The 19735-nt window shown below is 41.3% G+C and overlaps 1 protein-coding gene across 1 annotated transcript in view; it reads left to right on the top strand.

The window, feature by feature from the left end:
- Positions 1-8095: 8095 nt before the first annotated feature.
- The window catches only part of PTPRR (protein tyrosine phosphatase receptor type R), a 139329-nt gene continuing 127689 nt past the window's right edge, over positions 8096-19735 (top strand). Inside the window, exons 1-2 of the mRNA XM_068401734.1 lie at positions 8096-8102; positions 8802-9106. Coding sequence (XP_068257835.1) covers positions 8096-8102; positions 8802-9106 — 312 coding nt within the window. The remainder of the gene's footprint in view (positions 8103-8801; positions 9107-19735) is intronic.

The raw sequence follows: 19735 nt of genomic DNA, 5'->3' as shown, positions 1-19735 counted from the left end.
AATCACAAAATTAGCAAATTGATACAACACTTTCTCACACCTTCTGGAAAAAAAAGTCTGATGTGAGACTATACATTACATTAGTGCCAGGGTGTAAGTATGGCAGAATACTTAAGTGCCTTTGGGACCAATGGCTCATCTCTTAATTCACATGAGTAGACCTAGTGACATCAACAATCTGTGGTATCCAGTTTCATTATTGACGTATCAGGCAATAGGCCCATAAAACGAGATGCAAAGTGTCTTTTTGAAAAAGATACCACTCGTGCTTAATTCAAATTCACTCTAACTGTGGCTATTTTAGGCCAGAGCATTTTTTTTCCTACTGAAAAGGACAAATTCAGCAAAAATGAATTTGCAGTTGTTTCTATTTTCAGCAGATTGCTTATTAGAAAAGGAAAAAAAATCCTTGCAATCACCTCTCTCCCCCTCCCTCTCTTGTGCGTACTCCCCCCCTCTCTCGGGGGTGCTCTCGCACTCTCTCACATGCATGTGCCTGCTCCCACTCGCTCTTACACACACAAACACACACAGAAAAATGATTTGTATATACACCTGCACATATACACAAATATTTTGTATGAATTGATTTTTTCTGAATTTTTTCTTTTGGTCAAAAGTTCTGAACATTTTGTTTAAGGGTAAATCAAAATATTTTTCCAAATTTTTACAATCCTGTTGTGTGCTTGCTTAGCTCTGGTGTGGGTTACTTGCTCTGAATTTTGACATGTCACAGGTACTGTTCCTCTGCTGCAAAAGGCCTGGCCTTTTGATTATTGGACCTAGCTAGGAAAGTGTGGAACCCTTCGTATGAAGGACTGTGACCTTGTAGCCCTGTAATATGGTGTTGCCTTTGCTGATAACAAAGCCATAAGCTTTGTACTGAGTTTGCAAGGCCCCATGACTGGGGCTTGTCAGGCCTGCTCTGTGTGAACTTGCCTTGACCTGCCTGTTTTACTTGGTTGAGCTCTGACAGCAGTTTCTCTGATTGACCAAGTGTCTATATCTGTTTTACTCTTGTTTATCTTTGTGTGTGCAACTCTAGTTTTATACAGATAGCAGTAACGATGACCTGGTAGAACAGCAGAGGTCCTGAGAGTGGAGGCACAGGAAGTGGCATAGAAGAGTGCAGGTGTAGGATGGTAAGAACTGTGGCACAGGCTTGGCACTGAAGATCCCATGCTATAAACAGCTCAGTAATAGGTAAAAATGCAGACCTGGAGCTTGAGAAAACTGGTTTTAGGGGTTAAGAAAGAGAACAAAGAAATAGTGTCTAACATATGTACATGGTCCCATTCAGATGTAACCTAGAGCTGCAAACCAAATGAAGAAAGAGAAAGGTGTAAATGAGTGTTAGCAAACAAATATATCTATGGCCCTAAGAGGAAGGAAGAAGAGAGAAGGAAGAAGAATCCATCAGCAGGAACATCATACTCCTCCCAGCAAAAGACTCCAGATGCTGACAGCTTCTCATAACATCCCCCCATTGCCAAAACTAGTGTGAAACCACTGACCTTAGGACCCAGAGAAGCAGTGGAGGGGTGAGCATAACACCAGGGAAAGGGACAGACAATTTTAATTGTATTATTGCTATTATTGTGACTCTTTCTATATTGTTATTCTTTGTTTTTCTACAAAAATTAGATCTAGACTAAAGATGCTTCTTGAATTAGATTGTTAAGATTTTCATTATGCTAACAACATGGATAGGGTATGCTTCACCTGCTCATGAACAAGACTTTGAACGTAACAGGGCTGAGAAACTTCTAGCTGAAGGAGGCTGTTATAAGCTATGCAGAAGCATGCCCAGTGGAAGATCATTAGGTCTAGCAGCCTACTTTGGGTAGGGAATAGCTTCATTTGTATTGCTCTAACAGGTTTTGTCTTAAGAGGAAGCTGTGGTGTGAAGGAAGGGTCTGATCAGGCTTTGTATTTTGGCATTATTCTCTGAACAATGGAAACAAGTCACAGCCTGCAAGTCCCTCTGCTACAAGGACTGTTATATGTGGGAAAGTATTTTCCTGGGTGAATTCTTTTGTCAGTTCCAAAACTTCCAATATGTTGCTTCATGCATATGCTACCAAAACAGCAAGTGGTTTCATATTTTTTCCGTGTCAGGTTTGCCTCACTTTTTAAAAGTATGTTCTGTTGTCCAGCTAATAGTGAAGTCATATTTTTGCCACTATTTAACTGCATTTTATTGCTAATAATTCTTCATCCACCTTGCCAAAGTTGAACAGTAATTTGCGTTTGGCTAAAACTGCGTAGCCTATCCTAATGAGATTTAGATTTGATTGATGCACAACTTTGCTGACAATAAAACATGCTGTTAACTAGACAGTACAGATGCAAGGCATATTGCCTCCAGACAGCTTTCTTTTTCATTTGTGCTTTCAGCGTCACTTAAAACATTTTTATTTCCCACCAGATATGTTGACTCTTCTTGATATGTTTGCATGTTATTTTTCTGGTAAGACAGATGAAACAGGGATAAAGCAGTAGGCTTTTGTATCTTTTAAAGTCACAGCCAAAGGACAGTCCCATTGCGTGCACCAGAAGGGGCAACCTTCACAGCCCAGAGAAGACACAAGTCTTTCCAACATATAGTAGTGTTTATCCTATGTCTAGAAATTACGAGTAGTTAGCATTTCCCTTAGTTTCTTTGTCATCAGGACTTCTGAGAGCCATGATCATAAATGGCTAGCATGATATTAAGCATTTTAGCACAGCTGCTAAGAGACATTTTTTTTCCCCCTTCCTCTTGGCCAATATCTGCTTGGCCCTTACATAGACCAAAGAGAACTGCAAACTATATTCTGCAGGGTGTGAGACCATATCCATCTCAATGGACTAAAAAGAGGCAGACAATGAATCTCCTAGCTGTAGGAACATTGGCATTATTGGAAAGGATTGATCAATGGTCTGCATAAGGACATTGACCTGCCTCTCACAGTGACTCTGGGTGGCTGTTCAAGAAGACATGAACCGTTGTGCAAGAGGTGATAAAGAGTGAGCCTGTCCAAAGTCTGAGGCCAGTTTATAGGGTGTGAAGAAAGGCTGTATGGGACAAAGAGCATATTTCAGAAAGGTGAGCTAAACAGAAAGGAGAAAAGCATGTGGATCTCAGGGTATAAAATTTAAATACCAAAGTTTAGTAAGTCTTTTTACTGAAAATGAGGAATTATTTAGCAACAGCATTAAATACTGTAACTCAAATTGCATTTCAGTTAAATTTATCTTTGAAACCAGTGAAGTTTCAGCAGCATGTTTTTTCCTTATCGAATGACTCTACATTTTCTGCTTTTTTCCTCCAATTTCCAGCTTGTTAGCATGAAAATCTGAAGCTGTGTAATATACCAAGACATCTGCAACTATAAAGAGACTTCAGTGTTATTATAGTGCTAGTTATAGTGTTGTGTGAGACTTAAAACATATGCAGTATGTGTCTATATTCACTTGTACATTTTACTTACTGATCAGGTATAGCACAGCAGTTCTGTCGATGGATTTGGGGCAACTGTGCTACTTGCAAGTAGTAAATATACAGTATACCTCTCATTACAGAAAATAGGAATGTTCAGGAACATACCTTATTATGAATCTAATTTGTTTGGATTAAAACAAATAATAAGACTTGAGACAATGACCTCAAATTGTTTTTCCAGACACACGTCAAGACTTTAGACACCATTATCTTGGCCCTATCAGGTTTACAAAAGAATGTTATGTCCCACTGGGACTCTCCTTTTCCAGTTGAGTGAAGTTCTGGTTTCTGGCTCTAGAGGATGTGAGATAAAAAAATCTCTAAAGCTGTGATATTTTTATGTTTTAAAAAGAGAAAACCATGCTACTGTGTTGCTGGCTTATTAATCAATCTTGAGTATCTCGAAGTTTTTATCTGTCTGTTTTAGAGAAAGTGAAGGTTTTTGGGAATTGGGAGTCTAATAATTTTCTGGCAGGTTGCTTTGAAATGTCATGTCAACTGTCTGAGGCTATTCAGAGTCAAGACCTGGGATTTCTCTATTAAGCAGAAGCCAACTGGGACAGTCAAAAGTGCCCGCAACATCTTTCACATCAGATTTACTATTTATTATAGGCTTTCATTTCTGCATATGTAATACACATTTGTAGGGTAAGACAGGCTCAGCAGCATATGCTATCTAGCATTCTTGTGATTTACCCATCTATTATCATAAGAAACTTTTGTCCTTCCCATATCCTGGGACCATGTGGGTATTTCACATGGAGTTCTACTAACCCATCATCCATCATTTTCCTGTAGTCTGGATTTTTTTTTCTTTTTAATTCAGGACAGAATCTTCTATATTTCTGCAAACAACTAAGAAAATCAAATAAACGCATAGTTGGAACCAGCAAGCAGAACAGCTGGAACCAGCAGAATAGGGAGTTTTGTAGGGATTTTTCCAATTTTCCTTTTCCAGAAGGATGATGAAGACAAAGGTGGCAACTGGTGGCAATGGTGGAAATACTGAAATTAGCACAAGCATTGAAGATATTCAAGATGTAGAAAGTATGCATGCTACATCACTTCTTGTTACACTTTATTAATAGATGAAGTGTTTCAGTTGGTAGAGGTTCTAGAAGCAGAGCTCCAGGGACTGGAAATGCAACTAAAGATAATCTGAGATTTTGAGGAAGGAGAATACTGTTGTACAGGGGAAACTAAATTAAAGAGGGGGGTTACAGTGGAGGAACATGGAAGCAAGATAAAGATGGACCTTCTTGTTATTAAAAAAAATAAGGAAAACAGCAACAGAATGTGAGGAGTTGCAAGGAAGAAGGAAAAGTCAATCAGTAGGAAAGAACAGAGGAAGAAGTAGCAATATTCATCAGGAGCCAGAGCCTAAGAAAAAGAGTGGTGACCAATCACAACATTGTACAAACAGAAGAACTGGAACAAAGAATCAACAAATCATACCAGTATCAAGTCACAGTGCAGCATATGTTACTGAAGGGAACAGGAATGATTATTACATGAGATGATCTAGATGAAGGAAGGGTAGGCTGTCTTCCAGGAGCAAAAACAAACCTACTGCCGAGAGGTTCTGATGTGAGCTTGAAAGTAGCCACTGATTATTGGAACAAATTTTGGAACAAATAATGAAATAAATTTTTCCATTGATGTAAAAATAGCTATACTTAGCTGAGAAATAGGTGAAGATTCAGCGACTTTTTGATTAGAAGAAATAACATGGAATCACATTCTGAACATCTAGTCTGTTCTCCTCGGTGCCAGGGCAGACTAAACTATCATTCTTAGTAAATACACTTGAAGGGAGGGAATTTTAGGAGAAGGAATAAAATTAGTTTATTTAAAGCTTGATATCAGCACTGGGTGGATATTACAAGTCAGTCATGAATATGACTACATTCTGAAATATAGTTCAAACAGGGTAGTGTGAGCAGAATATCAAAATTCACTTTAGGATCAAGTTTACTAAGCTTATGGAAGAGATATCTCTAGGAATTCTCGTTTTTGAGCCTTGTTCTAAGCCCCATTTTCTGAATTTCCATGTATGTTGGGATATCTGAAGCTTAAAATACACTAAAATAACTTTTTGCTGTCGTACTGTGGTACTTCAGTTCTTCATAGCTTCTGATGGTTTCCCTGGGGGCCACAAAGGAGTATTTGTTTTTTTTCTGTAGAGGTACAAAACTTGATATCGGAATTCCAGTCTTCTCTCTCTTTAGAGTTGGAAACCGGCAGTATTTAAAGGTGATGCGCAGCAGAAGTGCTGGTGTTTCTAATGACTTACTTCGAGTGTCTCATTGGTGCATACTGCTTGTGTTCAGAGCTGAAGCTTGGGGAGTGAAGAAGCAATATTTTCCCCCTTCATCAGGTTAAGAGGAAGCTTTAGGTTCCCCTGTAGTATTAAGGGTGGCCCACGTGTTAGGATCACCTGAGGCATCCATAGCAGTCTAGGAGCCAAAGTCTGATCTTGGTTAGGGCCTCATCCACGGTCTAGTAAGATCAATGAAGTTTTTCACATGAGGAACTGTAAATGTCTGTAACCTACTTAAACTGGGGCTATGTGGACTTCTCAGAAAACAAAGTTCAGCCTAGTAATTTTATTGAAACATATTTGAACTTCTGCACTGTCAGCTGGTAAAAATAACTTTGTGTGAGTGCAAAGAGTATGTTTGTCATTAGACTTGTTAATTTCTCATTTCTACAGGATGGGCCATTACCAAAGTATATTTTATTGTCCATCTTGAAAATCTTGCAATGGATCATGTATCGAATCTGCTGCAGGGAGCTGTGGTACAGACATGATTTTTAGCATTTTAATGGAAGTGAGCCTGCTGGGATTTAGTGGGAAATGGTGACACTGCTGTTAAAAAGTACTAAGATTCATGAGCAGTGAGCTTTTTGGGGAGTTCCTTTAACTGTTGTTTTATCGAAAACAAGACAACTGTTCAGGTTTTTCTGCGTTACTCTGGATTCAGTCAGGATTAACTCTAAAGTCATACTTGGGATTTACCTTAACATTATTCAGTGAAGAATTTGGGCTAATACTTAATTATATTATTTTTTTTCTGCTTCTTTCAGTAAAACTAAATGAAATAAAAGGGGAATTTGGAATATTAAAGTGAGTAGGAAATGCAATATAAAGAATTCCAGGAGAAGCACAGTGGTTTTGATTCCTTCAGAAATAAAGGAGTAGGAATGAAGGAAGCAAAGAGCAACCACAGACACCAAATGTGTCTGTAGTTACACTCCTGTGTATTATCTATGATCAGTTTTGGAATACTGGTTGTCTGTGAAGGAGACATAAAAATAAATCCAGTAAAGTGGTGACTGTGAGAAGTAGGTGATTATGAGAAGCGCTGATGTTTCCTTGGCTTTAGTTTGCCATTCACACAGCTCTCTAAATTGCTAGCTCTCAGGATTTTACCAATGAAGCCAACCTCCACAAACCTTAATGAGATCCCAACAAGCTTAACGAGCTTTGAAATTCAGCTATCTTTAAGACTATACTGTGCAGTTTCTCTCTTTTTTTCCCCTCCTGCTCTCCATCATCTTCCCAATCAAAATCTGACAACAGCTTTACACATGTGACCTCAGTGGTCATCTAGGAAATTATCAGTGTTTGTTTTTACTATTTAAAAGAGTAGCCTTAGGTTTAGCATCATACTTTACACTAGCAGGATCTCTAAATGCACTGCAAAATGCAGGATTCTGTGTTCTATTTATCTTCTTCATATTGGTTTAGTGCTCATGTATGTTACGAATTGCTTCACTGCCTACTGACGTGGACTCGCTTTTGGCAGAGAATGCATTTTCCAATGATGCATAGCAATACCCTAGCACAGGTAAGGCATTGTCCTTGGTTTTCCTAACCGAAATTTCATGAGGAAATTAGGTCAACAGAATGTAACTACCTACTCTGAAATCTCCTAAGGGCACTGGGCAGAGCTGTGGAAATGACTGGTTATTTTGATTTGCTTACAGAAGCAAAAAAATCAAAGGCAAAAATCAGTCTGAATAGAACAAAATGATATCTTGTTCAACTTGAATTGAAACATGTCATTGGTTCTGAGCTGTTCTTCACAGCTCATTATGAGAATTAAAATAACATTTTTTTTTAAACTAAAAATCAGTGCACAAATTCAACATTGCCATTAACTCCAACAGCTTCTGAAGAGGAAATTCCAGGCTGATCAGAGCGAGATCTCTGGGTTCACTTCTCTTAGAACACACAGTCCGTTTTGTACCACAGTGGGTTTCTTAGAGCGCTCTTACAAGAGGTGACTAATGCAGCTTCAGTTACTTTTTTATCTATAAAGGAGCTGATCCTAGCCTATTTTTCTGCTCAGAGGGACAGTCTGTCTTCCAGACTGGGAGCTGAACTGAGCTGTTGTAGCTGTTCTGTTCTTCACAAAGGAACTGAAGATTCCCTAGGTTGCATCATTAAAAAAAAAAGAAAAATCAAATAAAACTTTAATTCTGGTTCCTTTTATAAAAGCATCATTAGGAATTATTTTGACTATCAAAAGAAAACTTATTTTTTACCGATACACAGTTTATTAAAAGCATGTAATCTAAAACAGTTCTTGTGCCCAACACCAAGGTATGCAAGGTATGGCTAAATCCACACACCTATATCTCCTCTGCAGAGAGCCAGGTGCTCCACTGGCTGGCTGGGCAATGCTTGGTTGTAGGCTGGGTCATAACAGAAGTTGGCACAAGGGACTGTAAGGCCTCCTGGTCTAAGCAGTTAATGGCAGCTGAACAGGGAATGCAGAATTGTGATTATGGCCACAGGCATCTGAACTTTAGCTTTCTTCTCTTTCTTACATGTTTAGGTCTGATTTTTGGATCTGTTTCTTGGCCTTTTCTCCTCAAGTCTCCATATATAAAAGATGATCACAGCAATTCTCATCTTTGGTATTACTGGGTGATTAAATAAATCAGGAAGTGGACTGCGTATGTTTTCCTGCTGGAGTTGATGCTGATACAAAAGTTGGACTTGGCTTAGCACGTGCTCTTCTTTTGCAAGTCATTTTTGAAATGTAACCTTGGCTGGAAGCATAAACATTTTAAAAAGCCTTGTAAAAATGAGTTTAAGAATGAGATACACTTCACATACTTAGTAGAGTCTCTGTAGTATTGTTAAGCTGTTGCTATAGAATTTGCATTGTGGAATTTTAAGTGAATTCTTGTATTCCACAAATATTCTTTCTAAATCTTGCAGAACCCAAAGATCTCATCAGGTTTCCAACACCATCTACAGAATATCCAAAAGAGACATTCTAAACTTATTCTTCTCTTTCCACAGGCTGCTTTTCTGGAGACAATGACCACTTTTTGGCAATTCATCAGCGAAAGAGTGGGAAACCTGTGTTTATTTATCACCATGTGCAGAGTGTGGAGAAGAGTCTGGATACAGACAGTTATAAGAATTCCAAACAAAATTTTCATTCTTCTTCCCACACCAAAATAAGCAAGATGCACCCTGCAATAATTGTTAAATCAACCTTCCCCAGACCTGCCTATGACCCATCCCTCAATCTGTTAGCTATGACTGATCAAGATTTGGAAGTGGAAAATCTTCCTATTCCTGCAACGAATGTGATTGTTGTGGTAAGTGCCTTTTTTTCTGAGTTCTGGAGTTGTTTTGTGAATAAATATGCCTGTAGATAAATATAGATGTAGATTGTAATGTGAGGTATCCAAAGTTCATATTCTACTGCCTGGCTGATCATCTAAATCTAAATAATGACCACATGTCTTGAAGCTCTTTACTATAGTAGGACTTGCATTCATATAGCCTCACCATGATCAACAAGCAATCTGATGAACCAGTGCAGAATATAGCCTCTCTGTAGGTAAAGAACTTACCTTTGCATCAAACGCCTTTAATCCTCTTGTCTTGACTGGTATTTGCACTGCTTTTGCTGGATGGATTTTAAACTTGTTCTGCATAGGGCTCAAGAAAATGCACTTTAGGGAACAATTCAACAGAGGCAGGGAGATTTCAAAAGGCTGATGCAAATGATTCATTCACTTCTATTTCTCCAGTGAATCCACCATTATGCTTACATAGCTGTTTGAAAACAAGCCTGTTTCTTGCAAAGAATAAGAACTATGTTTTTGTTGGTGTAAGCCATACATACTCCTTCTGGGACATATGGTCTGGGACCCTCCTTGTTCAGCTAGCTATGCGTTTGATCTTTCCCATTCTGAGAAAAGCAATGGCAGTGCTCCCTCCTGCAGTGAAGGGCATGTCAGTGGAGCCGTATACTGATGCCACCCTGCTACATCCTCACCCTTCATGCCAGTGGAGCAGCATGATGTCAGTAGAGCTGTCCTCTGTGGAGTGCAGCACAGCACAGTCTGTATATGCTCTGCACAGGCACTGCTCTGGCTCACCCTGGTGCATAGGTAGCCCTGCTTGATGGAGAAGAGCATTGGGCTCATCCTTCTCCTTCCTGGAGGGAAGAACAACCATTCATAGTGGCTCACCCACTCATTAGAGTGAACTAATAAAGATTAAACTGAAATGATGTGACTAATTACAATCAGCAGCTATTTGCCTAATTCTGTAAATTACTTGTACAGACGGTGCTAGATTAAAAGACAATGGCCTTTACAAACAGGGAAAGAAGATAGAGCATACAACACTGGGGCATTTTAGCACGCAGAGTGTTTCAGAATCACGTACAAGTTCCTCGTACTGTTGGTACCTTTAGAGATCTGCCCTCATGAATGCACCAAATGCAATAAAGGCTAGTGACACAGAAAAGAATAATCAGAAAAAAAAAAAAAGAGTAGTAACTTGATTAGTCTAACATTAAAGTTTTAACAGTTAAAAAATACTATCAGAGAACTAGGCTCAAAAAGCTGTGTTCTGGACTTGTTGCATCAACAAGACCTCCTAATCTGAGATTAGATGGCTAGTACAGTCAGTGGACTATATTCAGTTGTATGTTAGTGTCCATACCAGAGCAAAATAAGGTACTGACAACCGTGCTTCACTGGGGACATACCAACTGTCCACACAGTTCCAATACTGAGTGGTATTGATCAGGAGGGGGAGCTGCCAAGCAAGCTGGATACATCTATGCCCCCAGCTAGCCTAAGCCAGCAGGGCCAGCTCCATAGTAAAGGTACCTGCTCTCCTTTTTCTATAGCAAGAATTATTTCACCTCCTGTGAAGGTGAAACCTTTCTGTTAGTGCAAGGAACTCAGAATATGCATGTCCCCTCATTTTTTCATTAAATGATGCTGTTACCTATGGCATGTTATTTTAGTAGAGCTTTGCACACCTTTGGAGACCTGCAGTCCTCACCTTTCAATGGAAGAATCTTGTAAAATATTCTGGGGCTACCCTGATTTTAGCTGACTGGCTCTGTGCCTGCATTAAAAGCTAAATGAGGCAGTCACATAAAAAAAAAAGATCTATTAAGTCTACATTAAGTTCTCATTAAGTGACCTCAGTCTGAAGCTTTGCTACTGTATTTCTAGCATGGAGCTGCTACTCTGAAGCCTTCTGTTCTTGCTGAGAACCATATGTGCTTTAAGGGGGTGCATAACAGCATGAGCTAATCATGACATGAAAGCTCTTTGTTGCTTGGGATCTTCAGCTATCTCTGGATGTGTTGAAAGACTGGTTTTGGTTTGTTTTTAATTTTACTCTTTTAGGAAAAGCCTTTGGGGAGGTGTATGTTTTAAAGCCAAAGTGCTGGGAGACAGACAGCTCACTGGACTAATCTCACAATGAGAAATTTTGAAGGTGTCTTCCTCCAAAGGGCAGCTGTCCCACAGCAGGGTGGTTGCCATAATCCAAACACAGCCCTGCTCCTTCCAGGTCTCTGCACTTCAACATTTTGTTTCTCCCTCTTGAATATCACCTGAAGTAGATTGTAATGTTAACGTCATTGCCAAGGGAGTCTGTTTTGTTTTGAATGCACGTATATCGCTCCTTCTATGTTTTGAAGTACCACTTGCTTGTTGCTGCTTTTCAGTTTTTATCACATAGGGCAAGAAGCAACGTTTGTTGTTTTGCCCTGGCTGACCCTTTTTGTTCCAGCCTTTAGCAATATTGTTGGTTGCTCAACTTGAAAGGGTAATTGCTAGTGTTAGTGCTTCCTGTAATCCAGTTACATGACTAGTGCACATTGTGATTTAGTATGAAAGCCAGCAATGGCGGTTGTTTTTTAAAATAAATCAACGCTGTTGCGGCTCTGCAGAGGGGAGGAAACTGAATTCAATCTAATTTCAGTGACTTGAGGCCCATTTTCTTCATGATCGAGGTGGAAAGGTAGGGTGAATGGATGCCTAATGTAGAACTATTACAAGGTTACATTTTGTGCTAAGGACTAGACCATCTGACAAGCAAAATGTTGCCAATGCACAGCGGAGTGCTATGAAGCCAGGAATTCTGCAGGTATTGTGTCAAAAATTGATGTTTTATGACTCTATGAATAAAGAACGCATGTTAAGAAGTAATTTTACTGAATCTGGGGAAATTGTAGTGCTTGTTTGCTTAAGGGAGGAAGAGGAGGGATTTATTTTCTGGGAGTGAGTTTTATATAACTGAAAACTTTCCATCACGTTACCCGGTATTAAGTTACCGTTGGTTTTTTTTGTGTGTATGTGTTCAGTGCACATTGTTTGTTGAGGGAAGTGAGGACAATCCAGAGCTCTTAGAAGCACTTTGACTGTTCTATAAATGCCTTCATGCTTACCCATATGTTCTGTTTAGCTGTCTCTGTAAATGGCGTGAGACCAACTCATCTGAAAATTGCTTGATTAACATATGGAATTACATAAATTTTTGTAATACTTGAGAGTTTTCTATTTGTATGTGTTCATTTTGGATCTCAGAAACTATACACTCATCGAATGTATTAGAGAGTTAGTAGTGGAATGAACAAGTTCTCCAAATGTTTGTGTTTGTTCCAAGTCTTTCCAATACTGAATGTGAGCACCACCAAGGTCTAGACAGTGCATGGAAAGTAGAAATAGTCTGTAGATAACCACTTATGATTAAAAATGTTGCTGTCTAACACACTTGTTAAAACCCTCAAACATACATACGTACATATGTATAGTTAGGGCTGAACTTGAGAGGAAAGCAGAAGGACTTGTAGTAAAGGTTACAGCTCAGACGAGGTCTAAAGTATCACCTCATGGATGTGCTAAAGCAGCATCCTTCGTAACCTGATATAGTTTGGTCTGTTCAAAATGTCTCTCAGGCACACAAGTGTGTTGTACTAAGATTGGACCAAGTTCCTCAGATGCTTTTTTCACTTACGTCCTGTGAAGTGTTTCAGAAATGTAAAGGTAATAAACTTGCTCAATGTATCAAGATTTTCCCTTTCACACCTCGCTACTACTATACACTTTCTTATATAAATGTGAAAATCTGTCTCTCTTTCTGTTGCTTAGAAAGGTCACAGCACTGTACAGTAGCCTACAATTCAGCACATCTCTTCAGTTTTGTTTGGTTTACATGAGTGTTACTGAACTGAGTTGATTTAATTAGTTTCTCTCAGCTAATGTCAATAGGACATAAGATTCACAGACAGCCACACAGAGCTTCCCTTTGCCTTTTCCATGGCATTTTGTGTAAGGCTGAATGCTTCAGAGCTACAGCTCTGCCATACCATTGCATTTATTTTGTCACCAATGTTTGAACCATCTACCTTCAAGCACACTGAAGAGCACAAGGAAGAGCTTCAGGTGCTAGTGCTTTGAGAGAGGATTCAGTGGAAAAGCAAAGCACATGAATCATAGAATAGTTTGGGTTGGAAGGGACCTTTAAATGTCATCTAGTCGAACCCCTCCTGCAATGAGCAGCGGCATCTTCAACTAGATCAGGTTGCTCAGAGTCCCACCCAACCTCGCTTAGAATGTTTCCAGGGATGGGGCATCTACCACCTCTCTGGGCAACCTGTGCCAGTGTTTCACTACCCTCATTGTAAAAAATTTCTTACTTATATCTAGTCTACATCTACCCTCTTTTAGTTTAAAACCATTACCCCTTACCTTGTCACAACAGGCCCTACTAAAAAGTTTGTCCCCGTCTTTCTTATAAGCCCCCTTTAAGTACTGAAAGGCTGCAATAAGGTCTCCCTGGAACCTTCTCTTCTCCAGGCTGAACAAACCCAGCTTTCTCAGCCTGTCTTCATAGGAGAGATGTTCCATGCCTCTGATCATTTTTGTGGCCCTCCTCTGGACCCATTCCAACAGGCCATGTCTTTCTTGTGCTCAGGGCTCCAGAGCTGAACGCAGTACTCCAGGTGGGGTCTCACAAGAGTGGAGTAGAGGCGCAGAATCACTTCCCTTGACCTGCTGGCCATGCTTGTTTTTATGCAGCCCAGGATACGGTTGGCTTTCTGGGCTGCAAGTGCACATTGCTGGCTCATGTCCAGCTTTTCATCCACCCAAGTCCTCCACAGGGCTGCTCTCAATCAATTCATCCCTCAGTCTGTGCTGATACTGGGGATTACCCTGACCCTGGTGCAGGACCTTGCACTTGGCCTTGTTGAACCTCATGAGGTTCACATGGGCCCACTTCTTGAGCTTGTCCAGGTCCCTCTGGATGGCATCCTATCCCTCAGGCATGCCAACCACACTACTCAGCTTGGTGTCATCTGCAAACTTGCTGAGGTTACACTCAATCCCACTATGTCATTGATGAAGGTATTAAACAGTACTGGTCCCAATATGGACCCCTGAGGGACACCACTCATCACTGATCTCCATCTGGACATTGAGCTATTGACCACTACCCTCTGGGTGCGACCATCCAACCAATTCCTCATCCACTGAACATTCCACCCATCAAATCCATATCTCTCTAATTTAGAGAGAAGGATGTTGTGGGGGACCATGTCAAAGGCCTTACAGAAGTCCAGACATCTGTAGCTCTTCCCTTGTCCACTGATGCAGTCACTCCATCACAGAAGGCGACTAGCTTGGTCAAGCAGGACTTGCCCTTGCTGAAGCCATGCTGGCTTTCCCAATCACCTCCCTGTCCTCTGTGTGCCTGAGCATAGCTTCTAGGAGGATCTGTTCCATGATCTTCCCAGGCACAGAGGTGAGGCTGACAGGTTAGTAGTTCCCAGGGTCCTCCTTTCTACCCTTCTTAAAAATGGGTGCAATGTTTCTCTTTTTTCAGTCACCAGGGACTTCACCTGACTGCCATGACTTTTCAAATATCATGGAGAGTGGCTTGGCAACTACATCAGCCAATTCCCTCAGGACTCTGGGATGCATCTTGTCAGGTCCCATAGAATGTATGTTCAAGTTCCTCAGGTGGTTGCGAACCTGATCTTCTCTCACAGTGGGAGGGACTTTGCTCCCTGAGACCCCGTCTTGTAGTCCATCCACTTGAGAGGTGTGGAAAGAGAGGTTGCCAGTGAAGACAGGCAAAAAAGTTGTTGAGTACCTTGACCTTCTCCTCGTCCGTTGTTATCAGTTTGCCAGTCTTCTTCATCAGGGGGGTATGCTTTCTTTGACCTTCCTGTAGAAGCCCTTATTATTCTTTGCGTCCCTTGCCAAGTTCAGCTCCGGCTGCACCTTGGCCTTCCTGACCCTGTTCCTACACAACCGGGCAGCATCCCTATAGTCTTCCCAGGATACCTGTCCATGCTTCCATTGCCTGTGCATTTCCTTCTTGTCTTTACTTTGACCAGCAGGTCTCGACTCAGCCATGAGACTCACTCTCTTGCCTTCCTTTCCTGATTTTTTACACCTGCAGATCAAGAACTCTTGCGCTCTATGGAAGCATCCTTAAAGGTCTGCCAGCTCTGTTCTTCTCCCTTGTCCCTGGGGGCAGTTTCCCAGGGTGTCCTACTGACTAACTCCTTGAACAACTGGAATTTTGCTTTCCTAAAATTCAGGATCCTGACTTTACTCTTCGCCTTACCCATATCCCTCAGGACCGCAAACTCCACCAACGCGTGATCACTGCAGCCCAGGCTGCCTCCAACCTTGATGTCCCTAATTAGCTCACTTGCGTTGGTGACCAACAGGTCCAGTATCACATCCCCTCTGGTAGGGCTGTCTATTACCTGGCTTAAGAAGTTATCCTCAATGCACTACAGGAGTCGCCAGATTGCCTACAGCTCACTGTACTACTTTTCCAGCAGATGTTGGGGTGGTTGAAGTCTCTCAGCAGGAGGAGAGCCTGCGAGCATGATGCTTCCTGTAGCTGGAGTAAGAAGGCTTTGTCAATAGGCTCCCCTTGATTGTGTGGCCTGTAGTAGACACCAACCACAAGGTTTCCTCTGTTGCCTCAGTCTCTATTTCTTACCCATAAGCTTTCAACCTGCTCATGGCTCTTCTTCAGAGACAGCTCTTCACAATCTATCCACTTCTTCATGTAGAGTGCAACCCCTTCCCCCCTCCTTCCTTGCCTGTCCTGTCTGAACAGCCTGTAGCCATTGATAGCCGCACTACAGTCATGGGATTCATCCCACCAAGTTGCAGTAATGGCAACTAGGTCATAGCTTTCTAGAAGCACAGTGGCTTCCAGCTCCTCCTGTTTGTTGCCTGTGCTGCGTGCATTGGTGTAGAGGCACTTCAGCTGGGCTGTTGGATGTGTCACCTTCCTAGAGGAACACCACTGAATTCCTTTGAGGTATTTCACTGATGTTTCCGTGTTGGCTTCTGTTGCCTCAGGAGCCCCCATGTCATCTCTGTAAGACTTCAGGTGTGCTGCAGTGTACCCAACACGTCTCGGAGCAACAGGCTGAGGGCCCTCGCTAGCACCCCGTCCCTCTAACTTCGGCATGTCATCCAATGGCTTGTCACGGGCGAGGCTGATGTTATCCCACTCTCCCTTCAAGTCTAGTTTAAAGCTCTGTCAATGAGCCCTGCTAGCTCATGAACAAAGACCCTCTTTCCGCTTTGAGAAAGGTGAATCCCATCTGATGCTAGCAGGCCTGGTACCTTGTAGGCCATCCCATTATTGAAAAACCCCAAATTGTGGTGGTGACACCAGCCACGGAGCCATGTATTAATAGACTGGGTCTATCTGTTTCTTCCAGTGTTGCTGCCCACAACTGAAATGATAGAGGAAAAAATAACCCGTGCTCCAGATTGCCTTACCAACCATCCCAAGGCCCTGAAGTCTCTTTTGATTGCCATTGGACTATGCGTCGTGGTTTCATCGCCACCCACATGAAAGATCACTAATGGGTAATAGTCTGAGGGCTGTACCAGGCTAGGAAGTTTCCTAGCGATGTCCTTAACCCAAGTCCCAGGGAGGCAGCAGACTTCCCTAAGAGGAGGGTCTGTCCAACATATTGGACCCTCTGTTCCCCTCAGAAGGGTGTCACCCACAACTATAACCCATCTTTTCTTCCTCATGGAGGTGGTCGTGGTACGGGGGGTAGGCCTTTCTGACCTTGGCAACACCTCTGGTGTAGAATGATGTATCTATAAATAGGTACCCACAAGTGAACTAGGTGTTCAAGCTTCAGTATAGACAGTGGAAATCTAGCCTATTGGTAGTCTATTAAGCTATCTAGCGTTTTTCTAAACAATTTCTGGATGATTAGGGAGTTAATACAGGCCAGGGATCATATCCAATAGTTGGACTGGATGTGGTGATCCTGTTTTGGAGATTAGTACTGACACGGGCCATTTCCACATCAGTTTTCTCACTGCCAGAGAACAGTACCAGATGCATTTAATCTACCAGTAGAACATAGCCTTGAAGTCTACTACAGGGTGAGCTGAGTATCTCCCTAAGCCCAAATAGCTGTAGTGACAAGATTTCTATTGATGATAGTGGGTGCTTAAGAACCAACTGCACACTGACTACTTATATATTTATATATATTCATACATACACACAGACATGTACATTTAGTGCCATGTTGGTCTGAAGCTGATCCCAGCTTAAACACCACATTTTATATTGAAATAATGTGGAAATCCTTTCCAAATCTAGGCACAGTTCAAGTAGGTGGGCTGCTTCTGGGCGGCTTTGGGTAGCTGAAAACCATGAGGCTGTGAAACCACAGCAGGACTACTTTTACACTTACGTCAAATTCATCCCACAAGTACTGCTATATCCTCTTGTCTAACTCTGCTCATACTACATACTCAGAGGAGATGCATCTCTTGCTTGCTTACTGATATGGCCTTACACATATACGTTTATTCCTCCATAAGTTCCCCGTTTCCTGATGCATCAGGTTTAATTACCAATGTCAAGGCCCAGAACTCATCTACCTTATTTTTTTTTATTTTATCTGTAGCTAGATGTAGTTATACTATATTGTAATAATAGAAGTGACTAAGGAGCTGCTTTTTGAATACTGCATGAGCCTGGGGTCTCACCCTTGAGCCCATCAGACTCCGACTCCAAAGACCATTTGCCTTCTGGTGCGCAGAAACACCACACACAGCTTGGTGCTGTGACTCAGAGAGCTCTCTGTATCCTACTCCTCTCGTTCAATAAAGTGCCCTAAGCTCACTCCCTCTGTAGGCCTTGTGAAGAGATGGTCAAAATACTTTTGAAAGTATATTAAGCTACAAAATAGGGTGAGAATAAAGCAAAGACTATGTTATGAGTGAGGAGAGCAAGTAGCCTATAAAATGGCAGGTCATCCAGTGCTGGGGCAAACAGCCAAGCTAACTGTCTATGAAATGTAACAAAAAGTCAGATGTCACTTTTTGTCACTTAACATCTGTTATTGCCAGCCTGAGAGAGGGATTGGCACTGAGCCAGGCAGAGGAGGCATAAATAAAAAATCATGTCTCTGCAGGGACTTCTCAAAGGAGCCTTCTGAGGAGTAAGATCTCAAAATCCAGTAAGGTATCAACTGTGTCCCTCTCCATTTCCAGGTCATGTGTTTCTCTGATGCTTGGAACAACAGAGGACAAGTGCTGTGCTGATAGACAGTGACGTTTTAAGACCTTATTATAATTACAGTGCTGAATTGCTAACAAGATCTAAATGTTAGTCACACATTACAGCAGTGGGCAATATCAATCAGTACCCTTACTGTGATTGTTATAATCACTGTTGTGTCCCTTTACGCTTTACATCAAGACCCTGAACACCAGGTCTCCACAGTATTTGGCTTCTAGACTCAAGTCCACCTTCTAATAAGTGATTGATGCTCACTGTTGTCTTAGTCCTTTCTTAAGTGATTATATTAGCACAACGTATCTGCAGCAAGCCTTGCAAACAGACCTAGTAGCCTGCAGCTTTGTCATTATGGATTTCGTTTGGACAAAGAAATCAAGAGAATCTGCATTAGTTGGCCTCATTTGCTTTCTGCTTCCTTCTGTGCACTTCAGCAGAGATAATTGCATGCTGAACCATTATCATGGTATTGTGTTTGCTGTCAGTCTTTGTGGAAAACAGGAGAGATTGCATTAGGTTATAACGTGCACTAAAAACTCCTTAAGGCACTTCTAGTCATCTGACTTGCAAAATGTTAAAAGAATGTTAGTGGGATATTCAGCAACCCAGTGCTTTAATTGATTAGCTTACTGCTGGCAACTTTGAGGTTATTTTCTGTAACATTCAGTGGGATGCTGAACTTGCACAAAAGCTAGTCATATCTTTCACAAACTGTCTAGATCCTCTTTGGTTACAAAGTTTTCCTTTTCTTGCATCTTTTAATGAAGAAAAGATGTTTCTTGAAGTCATTTAGTTTTCTTCATAAGCTGCACAGTTTAAATGAAAGCTGGATTTCAGGAGCAGGCATTTTATGTTTTTAAACTAAAGGCTAAAGTTTCATTGACAGTGAGCATTGCACAGTTCATCTGTAAGAAGGTAAGTGTCATCTGTTCCATACTTCTTTCAGCTGTATGTTCCTATAACTGGCCAGACTCAGCTATAAAGTAGATATTTGTGTGTAGCAGAGAGAAATCTGCCGATGCTTTAACATTCTTCAAACTGCTGGGTTTAGTCCTCCAGGAAAATCTTTATTGATTTTTTTTTTTTTTTTTTTTGCAAAACAGAGATTTTCCATGAAATTGAATTGAATTCAGCCATAGATGCAGCCAAATAAAAGACCTTCACTTTTGCTTAAGTATTTTCAAGATATCTTGGAGGTGCAGGGGAACTCAAATGTGAGAGAAAGGCTGGATACCCAAATGTGGGAGACGTGGTTCAAAGTCTTGCTTTAAAGGAGGAGAGGAGAAAACTGATCCTGAGTCATTCTCATTTCGTGTGATCTGGTCACTGAGATAAGGGATACTCTGTACCCCTTATCTCCTACTCACAGGTGAAATGAT

Source organism: Nyctibius grandis, chromosome 5, assembly GCF_013368605.1.
Source record: "Nyctibius grandis isolate bNycGra1 chromosome 5, bNycGra1.pri, whole genome shotgun sequence".
Lineage (NCBI taxonomy): Eukaryota > Metazoa > Chordata > Aves > Nyctibiiformes > Nyctibiidae > Nyctibius > Nyctibius grandis.
Note: the sequence above shows the minus strand (reverse complement) of the source record. Positions and strands in the feature narration are given on the sequence as shown.